This window comes from Myotis davidii, unplaced genomic scaffold (genome assembly GCF_000327345.1).
Source record: "Myotis davidii unplaced genomic scaffold, ASM32734v1 scaffold458, whole genome shotgun sequence".
Taxonomy (NCBI): Eukaryota; Metazoa; Chordata; class Mammalia; order Chiroptera; family Vespertilionidae; genus Myotis; species Myotis davidii.
In genome coordinates, this window is record NW_006289819.1 from 1,317,432 (window position 1) to 1,343,184 (window position 25,753).

A 25,753-nucleotide genomic window follows, 5' to 3' on the forward strand; every position below is an offset into this window, starting at 1 on the left:
CCCTACCAGAGCACATACCTAGGTTTTGGTATCCTATCTAATAAAAGGGTAATATGCAAATTAACCATCATTCCATCACAAAAAGGTGGTGGTGCCCATAGCCATAAGATGGTGGCGCCCAGTCCCCTCAGCCTTGCCACTGAAGTGTTTGGGCCTGTCGGCTCAGCCAGGGGTTGTGGGGACCAAGCGGAGAGGCAGGATCCGCCCACTCCGGTAGAGGATCAAGCCTCGCTGCTCTGCCACCTCTGGAGTGTCTGTGGCCAACAGGGCCTGCTTGGCTGTCGCCGTGGTGACCCACGAACAGGCAAGCAAGTCCGCAGACAGCACCCAGCAGGGTCTGCTTGCCCATCGCCATGGTGTGGAGCAGGCAGGCCCCGCAGAGAGCAGAGAACCATGAGGAGCAGGCCCAAGCCGTCAGTAGGGCATCCCCCGAGGACTCCTGGATTGGAGAGGGTGCAGGTTGGGCTGAGGGGGACAGCCCCCGACCCCCCCGTGTACAAATTTCATGCACCGGGCCTCTCTATATAAAACTCCTTCAAGTGGAACAATACACAATTAAAACTCTTCGAATAATTTCTTTAACAAATGTCCCAAGAGCCCGATGAATCACATGGTTCTTCAGCAAAGCTCTGGGGAGAAGTCCAGTGGAGACATGAGTTGGAGCCTAGAGATGGTATATAGAGTTCCCCTGGAAGGGAAATTAGACTGAGAAGTAGGTGCTGAGCCCTGAGGACCCTAATGTTTAGAGGTGAGGAGATGAGGCAGAATCCCCCAAGACATGAGAAAGTGCCACCAGCAAAGGAAGAGGTCAAGAAAGATGCCACCCTGGAAACCAAGCGGACAAAGGGCAGCGAGGAGGGGGCAGGGGTCAACTGTGTCCTGTGCTGCCGACAGGTCAAGGTGAGCAGATGTGAGCAGTGACCTGGACATTCTGCAGGGTGGTGGTCACTGCTGACCTCGATAAGAGCAGTTTCTGAGGGTGAGGAGCCCAAGGTTAACCTGGAATGGTCTGAGAGAGGGTAGGAGGAAAGACATGGATGTGAGTGAGTACAGTCAACTCCTTCAGTTCGGAATTTCTTTAAAGGGAAGAAGAAAAAACAGTGATATAGATCCTGTGTTCTAAAGGTGGGATAGTTTAAGTTTGAACATGCTGAGTTGAGTGGTCAGCAGGGAGGCAGTGGCTGGAGTGAGGTGTTGGGGTGTGCTGTGGTGCCTGAGAAGGGATGGCATCCATGCCCTCCGAAAGGATGGTATTCCCTCAGCTCAGCACCTGAGTCATGAAGTTGGCAGGGTCTGGCATGGAATCTTTCTGCTAAAGGCCTGAAAGGCTTGGGGGGAGTTCTAGGCAACCCCATGCCCAGGAGTCACCCTATCCCACCCTCCCTGGCCCAGCCCACTGTGGGGCTTCTGTTCTGTTGCCCTGCTTTCCAATTCTAAGTTGAGGCTGGGCTGCCACTCCAAACGCAGTCCTTCCCTGACCCTGTGCATGACCACCTTTCTGAATATCCCCCACCCCAGCTGGCCTGGTCTATGTCTCTCACCCCCTCTCCCACCCGCAGTTGGGCCTGGATGACTACTGTCGGAAGCCAGGTAGTTTCCATCAAGTCTAGTCTCTTCCTCTTCCACACCAGCCCTTTGGGCTGAGCTCCCATCTTTCCTTGCAACAAGTGAACTTGAGTTAGGACAATACAGGCACTACCCTCAATGAACAATATAACTTTGTCTATGTGAAAACAACATTCCCTGACAAAGGAGCCTTTCTAAAACGACCAAGGCAAAGGCGCAGGTGCTGAGGAGAGAGCCAGCACATTCCTGATGGGCCTCCCAGAGGCTGCCTGGGAAACGCAGGCTTTGTCCAGGTGTGGAAGTGACGGGGAACGAGACAGGTGTGTGAGTCGGGAAATCAAGCCAACAAATAGGAATCATACACAGTGTGCATGAAGCATGGCCCTTGGATCCAAGTCAAGAGGGGGTTGGGGAGACAGGAATGGATTCTAGCACCAGTATTATTAAACTAGGGGTGTGGATGGACCTGGGAGGTTAGCTAGGGGAGAGGGTTGAGTGCTGTCCTTTGAAGGCTGAATAGGGTTTGGCAATGGGCAGCCCCAGCAGGCACAGAGGTGAAGCACAAAAGGGTGGGTCAGAGGTGGGCCTGGAAGAGCAGGCTGAGCTTTCACTGGATGCTGGAGGTGAGGCGGCCACAGAGACCGTGGAGCAGAGGCGTGGCACAGGCAGAACCACACTCAAAAACACTCAGTGGCACCAGCATGGGACCCTGGAGAGAAAGAGACCAGAGCCACAGCACAGGGCACGAAGAGAAACCACATCAGAATCATGGACCACGTCGTGGTAGACACCAGAATTTGGGGACTAATAGGAAGGGGAAGGACAGGGGAGAAGAAAGCATCCAAGATGACACTAAGGTTTTGAGTGTGAAGAGCTGGGTGCATCATCTGAGATCTAGATGTGGAAGAAGACGCTGTTGGTGGCAACGGGAGGGTGAGGTTGGCACATGCTGAGTTTGGTGCCCTGGATCTCCCAGGCAAAGGTGCCCAGGAGGCAGGAGAAGCAAGGGTCTATAGTTCAGGAGTGAAGTCCTAGCTGGACCCCCAGATTTAGTGTCCTTGGGGCAGTGATGAGGTTTGAAACCAAGGGGATGAATGACATTGACAAGAGAGAACACTCAAGGCCAGGAGAAATCAGTCCAATTGACCAGGTACATGAGTCCCCATTACACCCAGACTGCTGACCAACCTACCTTTCCTCCCTACCTGTCTCCATCTCACGCAGCCTTTCAGGCCTAGCTCTCTCTGATTATTCCTCCCCCAGGTGGGTCCCTTCCTGCTGTAAGCATCCCAACACTGGCAGTCCACATCTCAGTACCGAGGCTTGTACTGGTCCCCAGTACCAGGAGGGCAGAATCGCAGTTTACCGCCTGGGCTCGTGATATCTTCTGGCACAGAGCACCCATAATGCACTGAATAAAAAGCTCCTCCTTGATGGCTGGATTAATTAATCAATTCCTGGGTAGGAGGTCAAGGAGAAGAATAAGGTGACTAGTGAGTAGCTGACTAGCGATAAAAAGACTCATCAACGTTGGGCTCGTGCAGCATCCACCGTTGTGTCTCATCACTATGAATTACATCTCCATGGATCGACATCATCCATTTCTACAGATCAACATGGATACGTCTCAGAAACACTGTTGAGTAAAAAGAGTTGCAGATGTATGCTAAACCCACTGGAGTAGTCAGTGCTGTTTCCCACGTCGGCCTGGTTCCCCAGCACACGGCAGGCCTGCACTTCCCGCTGCCGCCGAGGCAGGAGGGCCCTGGGCTGCTCTGGCCCATGGCTTGGAGCAGAAGCTGAGGGATGAAGATTTAAGAGCCAGTGCACAGGTCGCCACGCCTCTCTTCCTCTCTCGGCCCCGCCCGCCTAGATCGCTCAGTGACTCCTAGGAGCAGAACCCCCTGCACACTCTTATCAAATGTGCTGGAATGCAATGCAAATGCTTGCTGTGTTAAAAATAAAAAGGAAAGGAAAGGAAGGAAGGAAGGAAGGAAGGGAGGGAGGGAGGGAGGGAGGGAGGGAGGAAGGAGTCTGAGGCAAAACCTTGGTGAGCTCCGATGGTTGTGCCTGAAGGATTCACTTGGTGTTTTGGGAGGGGGGCACCTGGGACATTGGGGTGGGGCAGTGGTTCTGGGGTTGGTTATATGGATGGTTGTATCTGGCCCCGTCCATGAGATGCCAGAAGTGCTCCCATTATGTGATAACCCCAAACGCGCTCACCAACACTCCTGGGGTTATACCAGCCCCAAGAGAACCATGAAATCAGTGGGGGGTGGGAGGCACAGCGGGACTCAGAGAGGACAGCTGACCTGCCACACGACCTAATCCCCCAAAGTGCTCAAATTGGATGTGACCCCGTTGAGAGTGTAAGGATATTTTTCACAGGTGACAGAACAGAGTGAGATTAACCTGGAGGGAGACAGGAGAGATGGACGTAATAACATAAAATTCCCTGAGTCCAGGAACTCGGCCTTTACACGGGTCGCATAGCATTCTCTGACCACCTACAAAGTATGTGACTATCCCCTTCTGCAGAGGAGGAAACAGGGGGAGAAGAGGACGACTGATGGAGTGGGACACAGGTAGGTGAGAGAGTTGTTCGGGGGCGGATGACCTGGAAAGAGAGGGAGACAGAGCAGCTGGGACTGACAGCCTGGATGGGACAGTGGGGCTAGGGTGGGTGGGGAGGAGTGCGGACCGATGCCTGGGCTGCAGGAAGAGGAGAGGGCACTCAGGTATAACCTTGCACCTTTCAGCTGAAGGCAGACTTTGTGGCCGAGACTTCAGCCAGTAGCTGGAGCTGTGAACCAACGGCAGTGGGAGGGGCTCCTGCCAGCTGCCTTCCCAGAGCTCAGCTTCCTGAGGGACCAGGCAGCAGGGAGCCCCCCGGGAACCGGGTTTTTGGAGGCTGATGCCTCTCAGGGCAGATGCAAAGCTCTTCACGCACACCAGCCCCCCTGGGCCCCAAGGATAGAGAGAAGAAAAGTCCAGATGAACATGGCCTTCCAAGGACCCAATGCTGTGAGGACACAGAGACACATGAGGGCGCTCTAACCAAATAGCAGGGAGGAAACTGGTCCGTCCACTGGAAAGAGGGCCAGCCAGCGTTTGAAGGCCATGTGGTCTAGTGGTTCTCAGTGGAGCCGCTGTTAGAATCCGGGCAGGGCATTTCTCCCCCGGGGGGAGGTGTCCCTGCCACTTCAGGGAGTTTGCCATCCCTGACCCCCTGACAACCCAACTCCCCAAGTTTCATTTGCAAACACCCCTTCTCTGGACACTCCCTGCTGGTCAGGGCCGCTGGAGGGTGCCCCATGGGGACTCGCACCTCCCACTCTGACTTTGTGAGTTAGGCACCTACAGGTGCTGGAGAGCTGCAGGCCCCGGTGACAGCTTGTGCTGGCGGGGGCTGCCATCGTTGGGAGGTAGTTTTCCTCATGACGCTGTCTTTCAGGACTGGGTGGGACAAGGGCTGTATCGAGAACACTGGGGACACAGACACAGGACCCTAAGACAGACACCACGGAACCTGCTTACAGACACCCATGTCCCAGGGAGCAAACATGTGGCCACAGAGAACACAGCTCGCACAGAACTCCCACAAAGCGAATCTGAGACAAGGCACACCTTCAGAGCCCAGAGGGCCCCGCCATCGTGAGTTCTGAGATGGCTACATCGCTAGGTTCCCAAAGACAAACGCCAAGGTGAAAATCCAGGGATGAGATGCTAAGTATTTACCAACCGATGAGTCCTGGACCTGGCCACTAGGCACAGAGACTGGTGTAAACATGTGGCACCTGCAACGTGCTGCAAACTGCCTGGTTGGCAGAGCATGAATGCCCTGTGGGACAGAGGCGTGCCAGGATGGCTGCTTGGACGGACAGAGGTGACGTTTTGGGAACACATACCAAAAGGGCAGTCTGAGCAGACCCGGGAGACTCACTATCAACCCCAGTGCAGGACTGGAAACCTGCCGGCACCAACACAATGAGGGGCTGGAGGAAGACCCAGGCCCACCAGCCTGCAACACCCAGTGTTCCCAACCCCCACCAAGCAGCTGATGTCCCCAAACAGAGGTGGCCGGCACATCCCACAGTGGTGGCATCTGCTGGGAGGCACGGCTGGAACTCCAGGGCATCTGGGGCGCGGCCCTGCGTTTGAGACGTTCACCACCTCAGAACGCAGATCGGCCCACCCCAGCCCTCAGGCCAGCCAGGCATGACCTCTGACTCCACAGGGAGCAGACATTGCAAACCAAACGTGATTCTTACCCTCCTTCGAAGATTTTGATCCTCGCTGGCTCCCCTCTCTTGGAGGCGGGAGCATCCTCCTCGGGCTTCCCTCGCGTCTCTTCTTCCTTCTCCACTCTAGCTACCTCTTTCTGGCCTTCCGGGGAAACCAGCGAAGGGAGGTGAACCTGGCCCACCGCAGGAAGGACAAAATCACTGCCAGTTACATGGTGATAATGGAATGATGCCTTCAACGGCATTGCGTGCTTACACTCAATCAGGGCTCACTTAGTCTCCACTCTGCCCTGTGAGGAGGTGCTGTAAGCCCACTTTATAGAAAGAGGGACGCTGATCCCCAGAGAGATGGAGTCCCTTATTCAACGCCAAGGGGTTAGTTCGTATCAAAACGAGAACTCTGACCAGGTCTTTTCCATGGGAAGACCAGGTCGCTCTTTCTTTTACACTGGCCAGGGAGCTGTTGGGGACAGGTGCTCCTCTTGCTCTCCTCGGTCAGGCCAGCACCCAAAACAGGGCCTGCCTCTCAGTGAGGGCACGTCAGGAATGCTGAACTAATAATGAAGACTCTGCCTGTGGAGACTGACTAGTCTAATTCTCCTTTACAGATCAGACAGTCAAGGTCACCCAGCAGGTTAAGGGCACTGCTGGGAGCAGAACACAAGTTTCCTGAAGACCCTGACCAACAGGACCTCTCAGAGCTGGGCTCAGAGAGGCTGTGTGGGCACTGACGGGCATGCACCTGAGGGAGGGCAGGCTCTGGGCTGGTCATCGAGGGAAGCTATTCTCTTCCACAGGCCTTAGTGGTGAGAGCTGGCTGGATGAGGACATATTTTTATTTGTATTTTGATCTCATGCAAAACTTTATTAGGTAGGTAAGATCCAGCAATTCCATTAGAAAAGAGCTATTTTTCCCCAGTGCCCGAGGCAGAATCAATTGGTTTAGGACTAAATGACCAACATGGCCACTCTCTTCTGCTCACACATACTCCCTTTGACATCTGGGTTTCCTGGGTTCCTATCTGACCTGGGACTGCTCAGAGCACTCCAGTTTTGCTTATGAAACTCAAGTAAGCCACCTTACAAAGGTGTGCCAGTCATTTGTTTCTGAGTTAAATGCTATTATTATTTTATATTAAGTTGTTATTTCTGCCAAGAGGGAAGCATTTACATTCTGACAAATGTTGTTATTAATAAAATGAACTAAATTTTGTAGTAATGTGGTATATGGCAAAAATGGGCTTTATGGGACACTGTGGCTTATTTCACAAATGGACAGCCAGGCTTTCCAAGCTCTTGTTAAAAGAGAACATATTGTTTAGACCCCTGATGGCAGCAGGGGGTGGGCCCACCCTTGAATAGGGAGCCGTGATGCTGGGCTGGCAGCTGGAGCCTGCCGTGTCGGGAATGAGATTCTCATGCTACTTCATGCCACTGTCATGAAGAACCTGCACTGCTTACAGCCAGCGGGAGAAGCAACTGTATGCCCGGTGCTGGGAAAATATGAGAATTGCAGTCCCCATGCCAGCCACCACACTTCCCCACAGCACGTGATGGGGCTGAGCAGGAAGGCAGTTGGCTAAGAACCAGGGAATCTGAGTGCCACTGCATGCTGGCAGGAAACATGACAGCGAGTCAAGTGAAATATTCCAAAAATATTTTGCAGGGGTCACCTCATTTTAAGAATTTCAAATTTCAATCTGATGACTGTCCAGCCCAATTAAGCCAAATTAACTCTTCCTTTTTATTAAATGACCTTTTAATATCCAGCCATTAAAACAGAGAGGCAGTCCAGACCATCTGAGAGGGCTTTGGAATGAGATCTAGTTTTGAATCCAGGCTCTGCCGTTTATTCTGTGGCCTTGTGCAAGTTGCCTAGCTTCTCTGTGCTTTGCCTCCTTATCCATAAAATGGCCATAGAGTACCCTAACTTACAAGGTGGTTGTGAGGATAAAAGTAAAGTTTATCACAGTGCCTGCCACATCGTAGGTGCACAAGTAGTTATAAGTATGAACATAATTACGACAGCCTCTGGGGAGTACATGTAGCTATTAAAAAACACTGAAGAGCAAGTCAGTAATGATGTTTATTGCAAAAGTGGAAATCTCATTTAGGGGTGTCTGTAGACTGACATGGGCATTTAGAGAATAAATTTGGGAAACCGTTCTGTGAGAATATTCAGCTGAGCTAAAAACAAATTCAATACACAAAATTCACTCAAGGATAAAGAGGAGAGTATGAATATAGGAAAGTTATAGAACACGATTTTGTTCATTTGTCTATAATATGAATTTAGTTTAGTAGATTTCTGCCTGATTTGGCTAAAGCACCTGATCTGAAGACACACTTTAAGGTTTTCTTTCCTCAAATAATTAAAAAAAGTAAAGTAGACTTTCTGGAGTCAGACAGGTCTGAGTTCAAATTCTAGGCTTGGCAAATATTTGCCATGTGACCTTGCCTTCTCTCACCCTCTGATTCTCTGTTCCCTCATCTGTAGAATGGAGATTGTCCTGCTATCTCAGAGGTGGAGATGAGTATTGAGTAGATTCAAGGGCAAGCACAGTGCCCGGCACAGTGAGGCTGCTCAATCAATAGACCAATTGTTATTTCACAAATGCCAACTCAGCATAACACATCATGGCCTGAATCCTTAGGCAGCCTTGTCAGGGTCTGAAGGTGTCATCTATCAAAAGTTAAACTTACTGAACTTGCAGGGACTCATTCATTTTATTTAGTTCCTGATGCAGCCTCAGGTCAGACAGAGGCAATGGAAGAGTAAATATGCACCCTTAGTGGGGCTAGGTGTTACCACACAGCGTAGATGGGTCAAGCTCTAAGTGACATTGCCACCTATTGGTGAAGAGGGATATTGCCTCCCAGCTTTAGCTGCTATCCTAGAGAAATGACTGTTTTAGGAGTTGTGTCAAATTCTAGACTCTTTGGAAATAAGAGTATTTCAAGTTGTCCCAGAGAACAGAAACAGCAGCTATAAAGAATAAGAAAAGCAGGAGAAGACTAATAGGACAGGAAAAGCATACGATGGAGTGGTATAAAGTTCTAAAATTGTTGTAGGCATTCCCATCAGTCAAGTTTTCCAAACACTCTTTTAGAGAATTGTTTTTTTCCTGGCTGAGATTGTGTTTTTGATTTTACAATAGCAGCTAATGGGAAAGCAGGATCACTTTAAAGCTTACTTTACTGAAATGTATCTATTCTGATTGCATGAGGGACACACTGACAAAGGGACCCAATATATGTTTTCTGGTAAGGTGACCAGACCCAGCTGACAGAGAAGAAATCTGCCCACTCATCTGGCACTAACTTTGCAAATAGAACCTGGGGAGAATGTGGCTGTAAAAGCTCATCAACAGTTTTAAAAATCAGTGGGGAGAAGAAAAATAAGACTGAACTTACCTCTGTCATGCGGGGCTTGTGGGAGCTGGATGGCACGAGCCTTCCTGTCTCAGGATGCGGAGCTATGGCCATGGTGTATGTCTCTTTGCTCACCTTCTGCTTAGACCTCAGGAGGGACAAAGCAGCTTTAGTGGAAACCCCTGGTAGGTTGGGGTTGTACAAACTTATGCACCAACCAGCGTAAACAGAGGACCTCCTATCTGCATGCTGGATGTGATTTGGCTTAATGTAGTTTAAATAGCACCAACTGACATTAGTGGTCGTGTGGAGGCTGGGGAACTGCAGTACCTTCTTTGAGTCCGTACCTTCTTGAGACTTGGCTGATTTGGGGGATGTTTCTGACAGAGGAAGAGAGCTGGGAGGTGCCAGTGAAGGGAGGTCAGGTTGTTCCTTGGAATCTTCTTTCTTCACACTCAGTGGGGGCAATCCTCTTCGGTGGTGTTTACCAGATGGCTGCCCATATTCCTTCAAAGCCTCTGAGCCTGGAGCTGTCACATGGGGCAGTGTAGGGTGAGGAAGGGGAATAATTTCCTTTGGGTCAGATAGATCTGTGGACAAGCTGGACAGCAATTCTAGCTCCCTCCTGACTTGGCCCTGGCTGCCCAAGGGGGATTTCTCTGGCCTCTTGCCATCCTCAGTGCTGGTAAGCACCACACTGCATGATTTTAGCAGTTCCAGTTTTTCATCTGCCTTGGAAGCCTCCTCTTCCTTCACCCGTTTTTGCTGCTGGGTTTCCATGGTAAGTTCAAGGCTGCCAGCTGGTGAAAGGACACGCTTGCTTCCCCCCACTGTCGATGAACTCCCCTCCAGGCTCAAGACACTTTCTGATGACAGGGAAGTGTCTTTTCTTTCAGGTAATGTCACAGGCACTCTCAGGTATGGGGTCTGGAAACCTCTGCTCTGCTCTTCGCTTATCCCAGCTGGCCCAAGCCTGGCTTCACACACATCTGCCCGACACACTGTCGTCCCTTTACATGAGGGCTCCTCAAACTTAGGAAGAGCTATAGTTGCTGAGCTGCCTTGGGACTGGGTGACCAGGATCTGGGAGAGGGTGGTGTACATGGCACTCCCATAGGATGGCATGTTGGTCTGAATTCGGACGGGTACAACCAGCGACACCATGGTATCTGGACAGGTGGGCAAGGCCAAAGGAGGAGCTGACATGGGCACTGAGGAGCTGGATGGGGGAGGCACGGGGGGCAGCTGGATATTACTGCCATACTCTGTGCTGGAGGAGAGGCCAGTTGTTCCTGTTGCCAGTGGGGCCAGGCTGGTTTTAATCTGTGGCAGATGACTTTCCACATCGCCAGGGAGCTGAAGGGAAAACTGGGATTGGAGAGGCAGGAAAAACCCAGAGGAGAGTGCTGAGGAGGGCGGGTATGGCATGGGGAGAAAGGAAGGGGGCTGCCGGAAGGGGATGCTAGTAGGGTGAGGCATGAGCTGGGGGAGGTGGAGTTGGCTTGGATGCAAAACAGTAGGTTGGAGAGGAAATGGCGGGGTTTGAAATAAGGAGGGAGGAATTGGGGGCATGGAGTACGGTGCGGAGAGGAGGCTGGACATGGACTGGGAGGAGAAGAATTCTGAAGACTGTCCTGGCTCGTGCTGCAAGAGGTGCTGGAAGGAGAAGAGGGAGACAGGTGGGGGCAGACATGGTTTCTCATGCAGGGGCAGCTGGGCAATGGGGTGGTGGAGCACCTGCAGTGCTTCTGTGAAGGGTGGAGTGGACCCCAGTGAGGGTCTGTCCTGCCCCTGGCCTTTGCCTCCCGGGTGCCCAGTGTGTGAGGTGGCCGCTGAGGAAATCTGGGGCAGTGAGCTTTTGGCCACCGTTTTACTGGATGAGGGCTTTGGCTCCTCACTCTCCTGTCTTCCCATGGGGGTGGCCTCCAGCTCTGTTTCTGGAAACCTGCTCAGGGAGGCCTGTCTCACCAAAAAGCATTTTCTTCTCTCTGGAGGGGCCACTGGGGCTGCGGGGGCTGCGGGGGCTGCTGGAGCCACTGGGGCTGGGGCAGAAGGGCCTGCCAAGGACAAGCTGCCACAGTCAAATGATTTGCTGCGCCTCTCAGTCATGTGGGCCGAATGGGAAACGTCGGGGCTCTGCTCTGAGGCTGACCTCCGCATCTCCCGGGTGTGTGTGTGGTGGCTGGGGACCGTCAGCATGTGAGTGCCCAAGGGTTTGGAGCGTGTGTCAGATAACAGCCTGGGGGCCTCGGCTTTTCCGTGGTCATCCCTCTCAAAGGAGGCAGAGCGGCTAGACCCACTCACAGAGACACTGCTCTCCTGGCTGGGGCTGCGGGACAGAGGCAAGGAGGACTCGAAGCTGGATTCCCCCGATGATTGGGCCATCTGCGCCAGGCGCAGTCTCTTCTTCTTGGGCGGCAGCTTCTCTGCCGGGAGCTGGGCAAGGGTCTGGCTGCGCTGGGGCCACTGGAACTCCTCCGTCTTCTCGGGCTCCTTCAGGGGCGGCTCGGGCTCTGTGTCCTGCCGGTCGGGCTCTTCGGTCACCAGGATCTCAGGAACCTGAATGTTGGGCTGGCGGACCAACTTGGGCTGCAGGGAGTGAGCTGAGCGTCCGTGCGGGGTGGGCGGGGGCGATGAGAATGGGGCTGGGGCCGTAGACTTGTCTTCCCCTTCCAAGCCCCCGGGTTGCTCCAGAGAGTCTGACTTCTCAAAGGAGCTGGTGTGCTGGATGACAGAAATTTCTTTGGACGTTGTTCTCCTTTCCTTTCCTGATTCCGAACCAGACCCTGGCTTAGGAGTCCTTGGCTGGAAGCCCGAGGTTCCCTCCAGGGAGGGCACTGACTTACTTGGTTCTGCTGGTGACTTGGTGGCCTCCAGGGGAAGGTTCCGAGCAGCATCGGACGGCCTGGGGCTGCCAAACTGACTTTTCGTGGACTCAAAGGCAGGTGGCTCCTCTTCGTCCCCAAGGCTCTTCTCTTTCCTCCTCTTCCTCAATGGAGTGAGCTCCAAGGTGGCCCCCAGTTTATAATGCATCACCTGGGACCAGGGCTCCTGCTCGGCCGGGCTCTTCTCGGCTTCCAGAGACACGTGAGCACCTGCAGAGACCGGCTTGGGGATCTGAAGCTCTGAGCAGTAGTATTTCTTATGGGCTTCGTAGTTGTCCCTTTTCTTGTACCGAGCACCACAAACGTTACATTCATAGATCACCCCTTTCGTTTTCAAGCCCTTCTTGGTCTTTTTGGTGAGTTCACTTTCCTTGGGTTCTGGCTCGTCTGTGGGTTTGGGGGCTGTGTCCTTGCTACTTGGCCCTGCCTCCTCGGAATACTCCCCTCCCAAAGGTAGTTCGATGGCCGGCTGGCGCTTGAGCATCCGTGGGTGGGAGGGAAACACCTGACTGCTGCGGCTCGGGGCTTCGGCATCGGTGACGTGGTCGTCGAAGGAGTAGCTACCGCGGAAGGTGGGGTGGGGGGTACTGAGGGTGCAGGCGGCAGAAGGCATTGAGTGGCTTCTCAGCAGAGGCACAGGAGGGGTGGTGCTGGGCGGGTGCTGGAGGCTCATCAGTGATGGTTCGGGCTTCGTCTTCTCGCTGTGGGACGGCAGGGGCTCCCGGTAGAGGCTGGACTTGGGCGACTCCATGCTGCTGCGCCGCGACAGCGAGCTCCTCCGGGGCTTCACGCTGTCTATCTCGCTGGTGTCCACCACCGCCTCGTTGATGGTGATGAGCTTGGTGATGTGCTCGATGACCTGTGTCCGAGGCACAGACAGAGGCACCAGGCCGGGCTTGTCCTCGGCGGACAGGGGCAGGAGGGGCTGCGTGGAGGCGGCCGTCAGCATGGTGGTCCGCTGCCCGATCCGCCCGCACTTGCCCAGGATGATCTCGGCGTAGGACCTGGCGTTGGTGTTCGGGGGGCTGGCCTGCTGCTCGGCGCTCTCCGAGCGGGAGAAGTACCCGGACTCGGTGCTGCCTTTGCTGCCCGGGCTCAGAAACGCCTGCTCGTCGATCACCTTTTTCCTCTCGCTCAGGCGGAGCGCCAGCTTCTGCTTGATGGTGTGGGTGTCTTCAGGTTTATGGCTCAGGGGGTGTTCGGAGGAGGGTTCTGCAAATGGAGTGGGGTCCTCGAGCGACTGGGCTGAGCTGGACTGGGACAGGGAACAGCGCTCGTGGCTGGAACCCTGGCTCCCGGAGCTGTACAAGCCTCTGGACAGGAGGGGGTGCTTGGGCCTGGGGGAGAGCTCTGCGGGGTGAGCCGACGCCGTGCCCGTTTCCTCTTCCGAATCGGTGCTCTCTCCCTCGGTGGGCTCCTCAAACTCTTCCCCCGGGATCCGCTCCATCTCCAGCCCCGGGGGGTACAGCTCGCTGCCCACGCCCGAGGCCAGGCCGGCTTTGATGCGGTGGGCGTGGGACTTCCTGTGCTTGTAGAGGTTACTCTTGGTCTTGAAGGAGAAGCCGCAGGGGCCGCAGGGGTAGGGCCTCTCGCCCGTGTGCGAGCGGATGTGTTTCTGGAGCACGCTGGGCTTGGCGCAGGGCCGGCTGCAGTACTGGCAGATGTACTTGCCCGGTTTCTGGGGTTTCCTCTCCTTCTTGGGGGCCTCTTCTGTGGGCTTCAAGGGGACCTGGGAGGGACGGGGCACAAAGACTTTGGGGAGGCCGGGCAGGTCTTCGGCGGGGATGATGGAAGCGTGGGGAGGCAGGAGCTGGCTCTGAGGAGGGAGCCCAGGACTCATGAAGGAGCTTGAGGGTCCAGGTCTCAGGGGGTCGACCAGCTGCCAGGTGGACCCCTCCAGGAGGTGCTCAGGTTTGCCCGGCGACATGAATGCTGGTGTCAGAGGGTGCTGTGGAAGCTGGGAGACGTGGACAGAGGCTTCGATGGAGGACCTCGTGGGGGGCTTCTGCTGCTGGCCCGTTTTCTCCTGAGAGCCTTCCCTAAGAACCGGCGAGGGGCCTGGGAAGGGCTGCGGGGCGAGGAGCTCTTGGAGGGGGCCCTCGGGGGCGACAGCTGTGCTGCCGCCTGGGAACGGGGCACTGGCCGAAACCCTGGCCTGAACAGCCTCTCCTTTGGTCAGTCGCTTCCGGGGACTTCCCTCAGCCTTCTTGGTGCCCTTGACACTTTGTTCAGGATCCATGACCTCCGCAGAGACTTCCGGTGCTACTCAGGGAGGGTCGGGGCGGGCTGCATTTATGGATAATCCAAGTGTCCCAAGGAGATGTCTGGCTTTGGCCACATTGGTCAAGAGCGGAGGAAGCCAAACCCAAGACGGTGTCGGGAGTTTTTTGCAAGTGTCACTGGCTGTGAGTGGACTCAGAGCAAGTCATTGGGGCTCAAGCTATTCACGTGGGTGAGGCATGGCCCTCTACTTTGCAGACAGAAAGTGCGCCAGCACCTTCTGCCTGAGTGTCTGTCGTGGGAACGTCATGAGGGACGTCAATGTTGCCATCGTGTTGTCTCAGTTGGCAGTGGCGAGTGGCCCCCCATGAGTCCCCTGTGTGCTATGTGAAGTGCTGAGGACTGGAGACGGCTGTGTGCATGGCCCAGTCATCCCTGGTCCCGGCGGAGAGAAGCCGCGCTGGATGCCGCAGGTGGCTCCGTCCAGCCTCTTCTCCCCTTTAGTCCCGTGTTGGAGATCCAGAGCCGTGGAGGGAATTCACGCGCTTCTACATGACAAAAACACACACAGGGAATACACACACACAAGAGAAGACAGAGTTACTGCGACTCATCCACAGCCTGGGCATCTCCGACTGTGAAAGCCTCCTAAAAGGTTAACCAGGGAGATTCAAGCAGAACCCACGCCCCCTGGCTCTGCATGGCCAGGCACTGTCCAGCCATCCCTCACCCCATTCACACTGTTGTTGGGTGACCCGAATGCCAGCTGTGCTTCTGGGGCTGGTACTGTGTGTGTGTGTGGGGGGGGGGGGGGGCGGCTGCTTTCTCCCGCCTTCCTAAAATGTCACCAGTGGATTTCATGTAACCCACGTACAGTCTACTCTTTGGATTGGAGTGTATAAAATATGGGGGACAACGGGGGGGGGGCATCAGGCCTGTGAGGGTCAAGAGGCCTGGGTTCTACTCTGCTCTGTGAGCGCCTCCTAGTGGGTTTTAACTCCCTAAGCATCAGCTGTCTAACCTCAGAAATGGATAACAATTCCTGCCTCAGCTATGCCTTGGGCCTGCAGGGGATCCAACATGGTAATGGTTGTGGATGCCACGGGGCAAAGGCTGGTTGGTGCAGGAGGAAGTGCTGGTGGGTATTCAGGAATGAGCTTTCCAAGGGGTAGATTGTCCTCAGGTGCTATTCTCTCTGGCCTCACTCATGGCTTTTACTCCTTTGCTAACCCACCTCTGCAGCCTGCATTTCGTGGAGAAGCTAAAGCCACTGCCCTGGCTGTGGGAGCTCACGGTCTAACACAACCATGGCTACCTGAGCTGCCCAGCCATAGCTGGGAGGATCATCCTGGCACTAAAGAAAGTGCCCCAGAAGGGGGTCCTTGCCAAGCCAAGGGGCAGAGTTATTCTGGGTGGGTGCACCCTCCCGGGGTCAGCCGGAAGCCGGGCAGTCTAGGCTTCTTGGGCTCCAAGTGCACCTCAGGCCCTTCTTCCCAGCAGCACGGTCAGCATTTCAAAGCTGGAAGTCACTGTGGGCTCCGTCTCAACCCACCTTTCTTTCCAGTGAAGGAAACTGAGAACCATAGAGGGAAGGTGGCCTTCTCAGGCCCCATGTTTCTAAGTGGCAGGGCAGGCACCTTTATTTAGCCTCCATATTTTTGTGGGGTTTTCAATTTTTTTCTTGTGATTGATTTCTAATCTAATATCATCATGATCAGAGAGAATGCTTGTTATAATTTTATTAAAAAACTATTTTTGTTGATTTTTCACAGAGAGGAAGGGAGAGGGATAGAGAGTTAGAAAGAGAGAGATATTAGAAACACTGATCAACTGCCTCCTGCACATCCCCTACTGGGGATGTGCCCGCAATCAAGGTACATGCCCTTGACCAGAATTGAACCTGGGACCCTTCAGTCCGCAGGCCGACACTCTATCCACTGAGCCAAACCAGTTAGGGCTAAATTTACCCCTTTTGTGTGTCCTTTCCATCTTGGGCCTACAAAGAATTCAAGGGAACTATAGCAAAATTTTATAAAAATTTATAAAAGAATGACAAACTAGAAATCAAAACAACTTTAAATAAGAATAACAAGTCAGAACAAAGGAAAATGTAAATAAGGCAGGAAGTCAGGATTGGAGGGATGGAAAGAAGACTGGCATAGCAATCACAAGGGATCACAGTGTTTCTGTAGTTCAGCCATACAATTATATCTGAGCTTCCCAGCAGCCATGGAGAAAGAGATGTGATCCATTACAGAGTCCGTATAAGCCGGAGATGAAAAACTATCTCAGTTCCTTGCAGGAAGCAAAGGGTTGCTTGAAAATAACCATTTCTCTTGGTACAGGGGCAGTGAATGTATGAAATCACCTGAGCCTTCAAATAATGTCTCTCCCACAAAAGGAAGGATTGATTTTTGTCAGTTGGAAGATCACGACTCGGCAAAAGCTATTCTTTGATCAGTCAAAGCCCTCCCCTGACTCAGGCAGAGAAGGCAGCCTCCCTTAGCAGGGCCCCTGTGGGTATGGCAGGGAAACCTCACTTCATCAGGGAGCCATGTAAGGTGTCTTCCAAACTGGAGCACATTTGAGAGTGAAAGAGGCATTATTAATGATTGTGGAGGAGCAATAGGAATAAGCTGGGCCTGTCCCAGCCTAGCTGGGACAAATGGTTATCCTTACAATCAGGTTTTACTTTGAGACCCACACCAGGCTCAAGTGCTGACTCAGGGTATCTGATATACACTTTACATCTTTGCTAGGAGGACTTAAATCACACTGTCTCCTAATGGATTCTTAGAGACTGGTTATCTAGGCCAATCCGCTTACTTAACAGATGGGGAAACTGAGGCCTAGAAGGATGATGTGATTTTTCCTAAAATTTGCACAGTGATGGTAGCAGAGCTAGACTGTCTTGTGTCTCTCAACCTCTGGCCAGTGTTCAACTTCTGCCCCAAGGAATCAATGCCACTCTGACACAGGACAGTCTAGTCTGTGGCACAGTGGGCACTGCCGTCGGTGGCTCTCTGTTCTACGGGAGCACTGGCATGGCCCCGGGGACATGGCTGTATCTCCAGGTATCTAGAGGTTTAACAGTAAAGGAGGCCTTTTAACTTATGTCCTAACCTCGCTCTGGCTGCTGGAAAGGAAAAATGGGGAGCCTGGCTAATGTTGGGGAGTCCATCCTGGTGGCATTATCACAGGCCTTGATTATGCACGCTAAGGTGGGTGGCAGCCCCCTGTTCCCCACATGTCCTTCTTCAGAGAACCTACAGTTAATTTATTATGTTCTTCCCAACATCCTAAGGCATATATATAAATATGCGTGCATACTGGATTTTATGTAAATGAAGGAAATACAGTGTACACATGGATATCGAGGTTCACCTTACTCTCTCTGGGGGCAGCTAGTATTCCACTTGGGGCTGTATTCAAATTCAGCCAGTCCTGTATTGAAGCCCATGAAGGTTGTTTTCAGCTTTTTTTATTCCAGGAAACACTACAAAGAACATCCTCTGTACAGTCACGCAAATGTATCCACAGGATAAATTCCAAGAAGGGAATGTATCTTGAACTTTTGATACGTACTGACAAATAGCTCCCCCCAAAGCACAAATTTATATGCCAATTGTGTATGAGGACTGTTTCTCTGATTTTTTTCTACCCGGAATACAACCTATGTCTTTAATATTTACTGATATACAATCATTGTACTAATTTCCTATTGCTGCTGGAACAAATTGCCACAAGCCTAGTGGCTAAAACAACACAATTTAGTATCACACAGTTCTAGAGGCCAGAAGTCTGAAATGGGTCTCACTGGACTAAAAACAAGGTATGACCATTCTTCTTTCTGGAAGCTCTAGGGGAAAATCCATTTCCTCACCTTTCCAACTTCTAGAGGTCACCTGCATTCCTTGGCTCGTAGCCCTCCCCATCTTCAAGGCCAACAATGGCTTGCTGCATCCTTCCCACAATGAATGACGCTAACAGTGACTGCTCTGCCTCCCTCTCTCACTTGTAAAACTTCTTGTGATTATGTTGGGCCCTCCTGGATAATCCAGGACGATCTCCCTATCTCCAGATCCTTAATTTAATCACACCTATAGAGTCACCTTTGCCATGAAAGGCAACACATATTTATAGATTTCAGGGATTAGAAGGTGGAGCTCTTTGAGGGTCATTATTCTGCTGACCACAATGGCCTCTTAGGTTTAAAAAATCTGTATTTCTTGATCTCCAGGGAGGCTTAGAACTTTGCATAAATTTATTAACTATTAAATTCAGGGAACTATTTTATAAGAAGAATTTGTTTATGTTTCTAATGAATTATATTTTTCTTATCTGTTTATGTAAACTTTTTTGATATTGGCGGTATTGACCCTTTATACAGGGTGAGACAAAAGTAGGTTTACAGTTGTGAATATGTGAAACAGAGTTTATTCTTGTATTACTAGAGGCCTGGTGCACAAAATTTGTGCACGGGTAGGGTCCCTAGGCCTGGCCGGCGATCGGGGCCGATCTGTGGGGTGACTGGTGGGGCAACTGGGGGGGCCTCCCGCAGAGGGAGGCGGCCAGTGGTGGGGCGACTGGGGGGTGGTGTCACCCACTAGCTGGCCAGTCCCATCCCCCACCGCTGTCGACGCCAGTCATCTCCCTCTGTGGGGCAACCAGCGGGGCAATCAGGGGTCCCCACTGGCACCCACCTTGGCTGGCCTTGGGCCTGTGGGCTGGAGGAAGCTCCTGCATTGAGCGTCTGACCCCTGGTGGTCAGTGCGCATCATAGCAATCAGTCATTTCACTGGTAGTTCTGCTGTTCAGTCAATTTGCATATTAGGCTTTTGTTATATAGGATTATTTATCAATTATTGCATTGTTTTCTATATGAACTGTAAATCTACTTTTGCCCCATCCTATACAATGGAAGGCACAATCTGCCTCCCTGGGGTGGCCAGAAGTGTGCTGGTGGGCTGGGTCAGGCTTCTGAGGTGACCAGCCCCTCACACCCTCTGGCCTGGATTCACTCATGGAAAATAGGCACTACCTAGGGCAGTGATGGTGAACCTATGACACACGTGTCAGAGGTGACACGCGAACTCATTTTTTTGGTTGATTTTTCTTTGTTAAATGGCATTTAAATATATAAAATAAATATCAAAAATATAAATCTTTGTTTTACTATGATTGCAAATATCAAAAAAATTTCTGTATGTGAAATGGCACCAGAGTTAAGTTAGGGTTTTTCAAACTGCTGACACGCCGAGCTCAAAAGTTCCGCCATCACTGACCTAGGGTCTGACGGATTGCCTGTGTCAGGAATAAGGTTTCCACTAATGCAATAGGTCAAACAGTGCTGCTTCCCTGACAAGCCTGCGATATCTGCTGTGGGGCAGGTCTGTGGGTTAATCATCATCAGCGTCTTCCCGGGAAACGTGTCTCCCTCTCAACTGGGCAGAGACTAGGCCAGTGATAGCGAACCTTCGGAGCTCGGCGTGTCAGCATTTTGAAAAACCCTAACTTAACTCTGGTGCCGTGTCACATATAGAAATTTTTTGATATTTGCCACCATAGTAAAACAAAGACTTATATTTTTGATATTTATTTTATATATTTAAATGCCATTTAACAAAGAAAAATCAACCAAAAAAATGAGTTCGCATGTCACCTCTGACATGTGTGTCATAGGTTCGCCATCACTGGACTAGGCCTTAATCACCTTTGTATTTTCAGTGCCTGGCACTGAGTCAAATACTGAAAATATTTTAAAAATACTTAAATGACCATCTACCATGTGCCCAAACTATACTAAAATTCACATATTAATCCTCACACATATCCCCTTTATGCAGATGAGAAGACTGAGGCTCAAAGAGGTGAGGCTAATTGCTTCAGATTAGCTACAAGAGAGGGCAGAGGTAAGATGCAAATCCCGAGCACAGACCACTGTCTAGAAAACCCCCAAGAGTGCTGACCTTGGTCAGAATAGTCCAGATGGATTCTGCCTTTCTTCCCAGCACCCCAGCTCCTCCAGGAAGTCTTCCCAGTTAACCACATCCATCTGCACTTGCACCGAAGCCTCCTCCCATGTGCAAATCACTCGGTGTGACCCTGCTCAGAACTGGGTTTCTTGATAAATGTTTTCCCCACCAACCATGAGTGGTGGATTATTCACCATTTGGAAGGTTCCCAAATCACTTCCCTGGGGTGACTGTGGTTTCTGCATTCCTACGTTTCCCTCTTCTCCTCCCTCTCAACCCTAAGACCCAGCCAGGGCTTGGAATTTCTACATACTGGTTGAAAGTAAATTCTATTCATAGTGAAGAGAAAGCTAGGCCATCCTAGGCAAGTTATATATAAGAGACTGGTTTTTGTCTTCCTGTTAGAGAGCCCAGGGACCAAGGTGGACTTGACATCCCTAGGGAGGACAACGTTTCCAACAACATCCCTGAGGAAAGCAGGACCACGTTTCACAGTCAAGACCAAGCAACAGTACAGCCAGAACTCCACTCTGCTAAACCCTCAGAAGCCCAGATGCAGCCCTGATTATTTGTGGTTGTGATAACTCAGGCAAAGATGGTCCAAACCAATGCATGTGTCTAGTCTGGACAACTGAACTCAATATGTGTTGGGCTGTTGTTAGTGTTAACACAATTACTCCGTCGAGCAGGGACTATTATTATCTTCATTTTACAGATGAGGAAACTGAAGCACAAAATCACAAACCGGCAATGGCAGAGCTTAGGCCGTCAAATGCCTCTGCAGTGGATACCCTCAAGGCAGCTGGGGTCACACCAGCCTCTTGGACAGGACTTGGATTTAAATCAAGTAACCAAACATCGTTCCTAGCAGCCTTCCTTCCCATTACGTGGCTTGCCTTGTTAAGAGCTTTTATTTTCTTTCACCCAGAAAAATATCGTCAGTGTTTAAGTCTTATTCCCATTGAGTCTGAAAATGAACTGAGATTAAGGACTATAGTCTTGACTCAACAAGGATCTGGTGAAACCCAGATACTTGTAGTTAATTAATCTACTAAGTTATCTATTGTTATAAATCTAGTTACCTATACATCTACCTATCTCATCATTTATTCATATCCACCTGGTCCCAGTAAAGATTAAAAGAAGCTCCTGGACACCCCTGAGAATGTGGCAAATATCTGAGCCTAACGCCACTGGCTTATCTTAAGTGGTCCAGGAAGTACCTGTAGGTGAAAGAGCTTAAGAAAAAAAGAACAAAGCCTGAAATGAGAGTTGGGCAGGGTCAGGCCATTTGTCTTCTGGCCATTTACATTCTGCCAGTCTCTCAGTGTTGCCTATGAAAGACCTGCACTCCACATTTCTTGCTGTGGAGTTTCCAGCAGGTCTCTTGCTATGCCTTTGATGGCATTTTTTTCTACACAAATTGCCGTCTAGAAGGCACACCTGCCTATAAGCTTCCTAGGTAGTTAAGGTTCTTCAGTCTCCTGTGAAGGGTAATACACAGAACACACTATGAAACACACACACACACACACACACACACACACACACACACACTACAGAATAAGTGATACAAGGACGAATGACCAGGGAGATTAGGTGAGATGTACAATATATTCCAAAAGTAAACAAAGACAAAAGTAGGGATTATGTGTGGTCTCCACCACTTTTGCCCACAAAGCAGGATGGATACAACTGTAATAGCAATGGTACAGCAGCTATAATGACCACTTTGAAGTTCACCTCACTTATTCACTCAGTCTTTAAGCATTACATGGACCTTCTCAATGCCACACCAATAATAGGAAAACAGACATAAATGATAGGCCTTACTACAAAGTTGATTGTGTGGAAGCAAAACAAGGAGAAATAAAAAGCAACAATGGAAACAAGAGAGTAGGAAACAGATTCCCACATATACTGTATAGTCACCTGATTTATAATTAAGGTGTTATTTCATTTGATGGGGAAATGATAATCTTTTCAATAAATAGTGCTGAAGTAATTAGATATCTATAAGGGAAAAAAATGATTGAGGCCCCTACCTCACATCATACACAAATATTAATGTGAATGGATGTTTGACCTGAATACAACTAGTTAAATGATAAAACTTGTAGAAAAAAACACTAGAACATCATGAATTTGGATCCAGTGAAGATCTCTTACACAGTTCACAAAAAGCATAATCATATACTCATAAAATAAAGTGTAAATAAATTGGGCTTCATTAAAATAAAAGTCTGCTTATCAGAAGATACCGATAATAGAATATAAGAACAAATCACAGACTTGGAGAAGATATTTGCAATACATATTTGACAAAGGACTCATCAAGAATATAAATATTCCTAAAAATGAATTTTAAAAAGGGAGACAACCCAATTAACTTTTAGCTAAACTTAACTCAAAATGGATAAGAGATAAAACTATAAAACTCTTAGAAGAAAACATAGAAGAAAAGCTTCATGATATTGGATTCAGCAGTGATTTCTTAGATATGACACTAAAGCACAGGCAACCACAGTAAAAACAGATAAACTGAATTTCATAAAAATTTAAAACGATTGTGCATCAAATGATATAATCAAAAGAGGGAAAAGGCAACCTCCAGAATAGGTTAATATCCAGAATACATAAAGAACTTCTACAACTCTAAAACAAAAACCAAACAACCAGGTTAAAAACGAGCAAAGAACTTGAATAGACATTTCTCCAGAGAAGATATACAAATGGCCAACAAGCGCATGAAAAGATGCTCAACATCGTCATTCATTAGGGAAATATAAATCAAAGCCATGAGATACCACCTCACATGTAGTAGGATAGTTACTATAAAACAAACAAACAAATAAACAAACAAAAACCCCAGAAAATAAGTGCTGGTTAGAATGTGGAGATATTGAAACTGTTGTATACTGCTGGTGGGAATGCAAAATAGTGCCGCCTCTACAGAACACAGTATGGTGATTTTTCAAAAAAAAATTAATAACGGAATTACCATATGATCCAGCAATTTCATTTCTGGGTATATACTCCAAAGAATTAAAAGCAAAGTCTCAAAGAGATATTTATACACCCATAGCAGTATTATTCACAATAGCCAAACGGTGGAAGCAGCCCAAATGTTCATAGACAGAAGGATGGATAAACAAAATGTGGTATACACATGCAATGGAATATTATCCAGCCTTAAAAGGAAAAAAAATATTCGGACACATTATACAACATGGATCAACCTTGAGGGCATTATACTAAGTGAAATAAGCAAGTCACATAAAGACAAATACTATATGATCCCAATTACAGGATAGTCAAATTCATAGAGACAGAAAGAATGGTGGTTTCCAGGGGCTAGGAGAAGGGAAAGGGGAATAAGGAGTTACTTAATGCAAATGGAGTTTTGCAAGTTAAAGATAGTTTTGGAGATTCATTCACATTGCCCAACAGTGTGAAAATACTTAATACCACTGAACTAAAAAATGGTTAGGATGGCACATTTTATGTTATGTATATTTTATCAGATTTTTTTAAATGGCAAAAGCTTTGAATAAGTACTTTATAAAAGATGTTATCTAAAAATGGTCAGTAAGCATATGAAAAGGTGCTCAACAATGTTACTTATTGGGAAAATATAAATTAAGTCCATCACACTTTCACCAGTATGGCTAACATGAACCAAACAAAATTAAACCAAATGCTGGCATAGGAGTGGATCAACTGGAACTCTTCATATCCATTGTTGGTGGGACGGTAGACTCAGCTATTTGGACATTTGATTGGCAAAATCTTCAAAGCTAACACTCATCTACCCTATGACCCAAAATTCCACTCCTAAGAACATATTCTACAGAAATGCACATACGTGTCTGCCAAAAAGCACAAACAAGAATGTTCACAGTAGCTTCATTCATGACAGCAAAAAACTGGAAGCAGCCCAAATGCTAAAACAAATAGAATGAATAAATAAACTATGGGACATTTACACAAGAATTATGACATAGTAATAAAAGAGAACAAAGTACTGCTACAAACAAAAATATGGATGGATCTCACAGACATAATCAGTAGTAGAACTCAGACACAATAGACTGTTCACTGTATGATTCCACCGAATTGAAGTATAAGAACAGGCAACACTAGTTTTATGGTAATAGAAATCAGAATAGTGGTTTGCTGGGATGGGGCAGGTGGCTATTGACTAGGAAGGGGCAGGCAGGAGCTTTCTGGGGTGATAAAAATGTTCTACATCTTGATCTAGTTACATACATATTATATGGGTGTGTACATGTAGAAAGTATTTGAGTTGTATGCACGTCATATTATGTGTATATATATGATACGTGTACAAAATTATATGTGTGTTATGCTCCATTTAAAAATGACACAAAATTTTCTCTTGAAAAATACAAAGCCTGTAAGGAGAGAGACAAACAAAAACAGGTAATAAGATGTAGTAGATGCCATGATGGAAACAGGTTCCAAATACAGGTTGGGAGAGGGAAGAGAATGCTCAGGGGGTAGGCTTCAGCAATGGTACACTGGGCCCCTAAGGACAAATGGTATTTCACCAAGCAGAAAAGGGGACTAATGTGTACAAAGGCATGACGATGCCGGGGAAACACTGAGCATGTGAGAAGGCAGGTAATTCATTGTGGTTAGAGGGTCGGGTGTTAGAGCACAGTGGTGGGAGGCTGAGGTCATGAATCAAATCAGGCTTCAGATTTGTTTATTTAAATGAGTTCCCCGTAAACATTTGTCGAGTGAATGAATGAGCCTTCCCTCGGTCATGAGGCATCTGATGGCTGGAGTCACAAGACAGGTGTATTTGCATAGCCACCAGCACTGAGGAGATACAGTAGTGGTGGGGTCATGAAGTCCATTTCTTTTAAAATTGTTAGTTTCTTCAAAGTCTACTGTCTTCCAGGCCCCAGAATTTGAAACCATCTGCATTCCTTTCCAGTACTGATTCTGCCATAAAGCTGAGGGATTTTTTTGTATTTACCATCTCCCTCAACTTCCTTCCACTCAATCTCACCATCTTTGATAAATTACATGTTTTTGGTTATTCTGGTAGTTGCCTTGAACAATCAAATAAGACTTAAATTGCTCTTCCCTGATCTATCAACTGTTCACTTCCTGCTATGAACAAGAAGAAATTTGTGCACATTCCCTTCTTTCCACCTCCTTTCCCCGTCCATCTTCAAATGTTTACTTATATATTATTATTCTTACAATGTCAAGTTTCATAACATCTATATTCTCCGCTATATTGTAATTATATAGTCTATAATTTAATTCTAAAAATTGAAACTAATAAACAACATGTTCGTGAAGATAATATTCCCTGGGAAACTACTTAGTATGAATTCCACGGGACTGAAATTTTATTACAAGGAAAAAGTCAACCAATCAATTTTTCTACAAAGAGTTTATGGCTTCTTTTACTTCTTTTTTGAATCCCATGTCATCATCTTTTTTTTTTTTTTTT

General features: G+C 49.1%; 1 protein-coding gene across 4 annotated transcripts in view; it reads right to left on the reverse strand.

Moving 5' to 3' along the window:
- The window catches only part of HIVEP3 (human immunodeficiency virus type I enhancer binding protein 3), a 318,219-nt gene that overhangs the window by 28,367 nt on the left and 264,099 nt on the right, over nucleotides 1-25,753 (reverse strand). For all 4 annotated transcript variants that reach the window (XM_015563169.1, XM_015563168.1, XM_015563171.1 and 1 more), the window contains 2 exons: nucleotides 9,225-14,835; nucleotides 5,838-5,983 (listed from right to left, as the gene is read on the reverse strand). In XM_015563169.1, coding sequence (XP_015418655.1) covers nucleotides 5,838-5,983; nucleotides 9,225-14,306 — 5,228 coding nt within the window. In that variant the 5' untranslated portion in view covers nucleotides 14,307-14,835. The remainder of the gene's footprint in view (nucleotides 1-5,837; nucleotides 5,984-9,224; nucleotides 14,836-25,753) is intronic.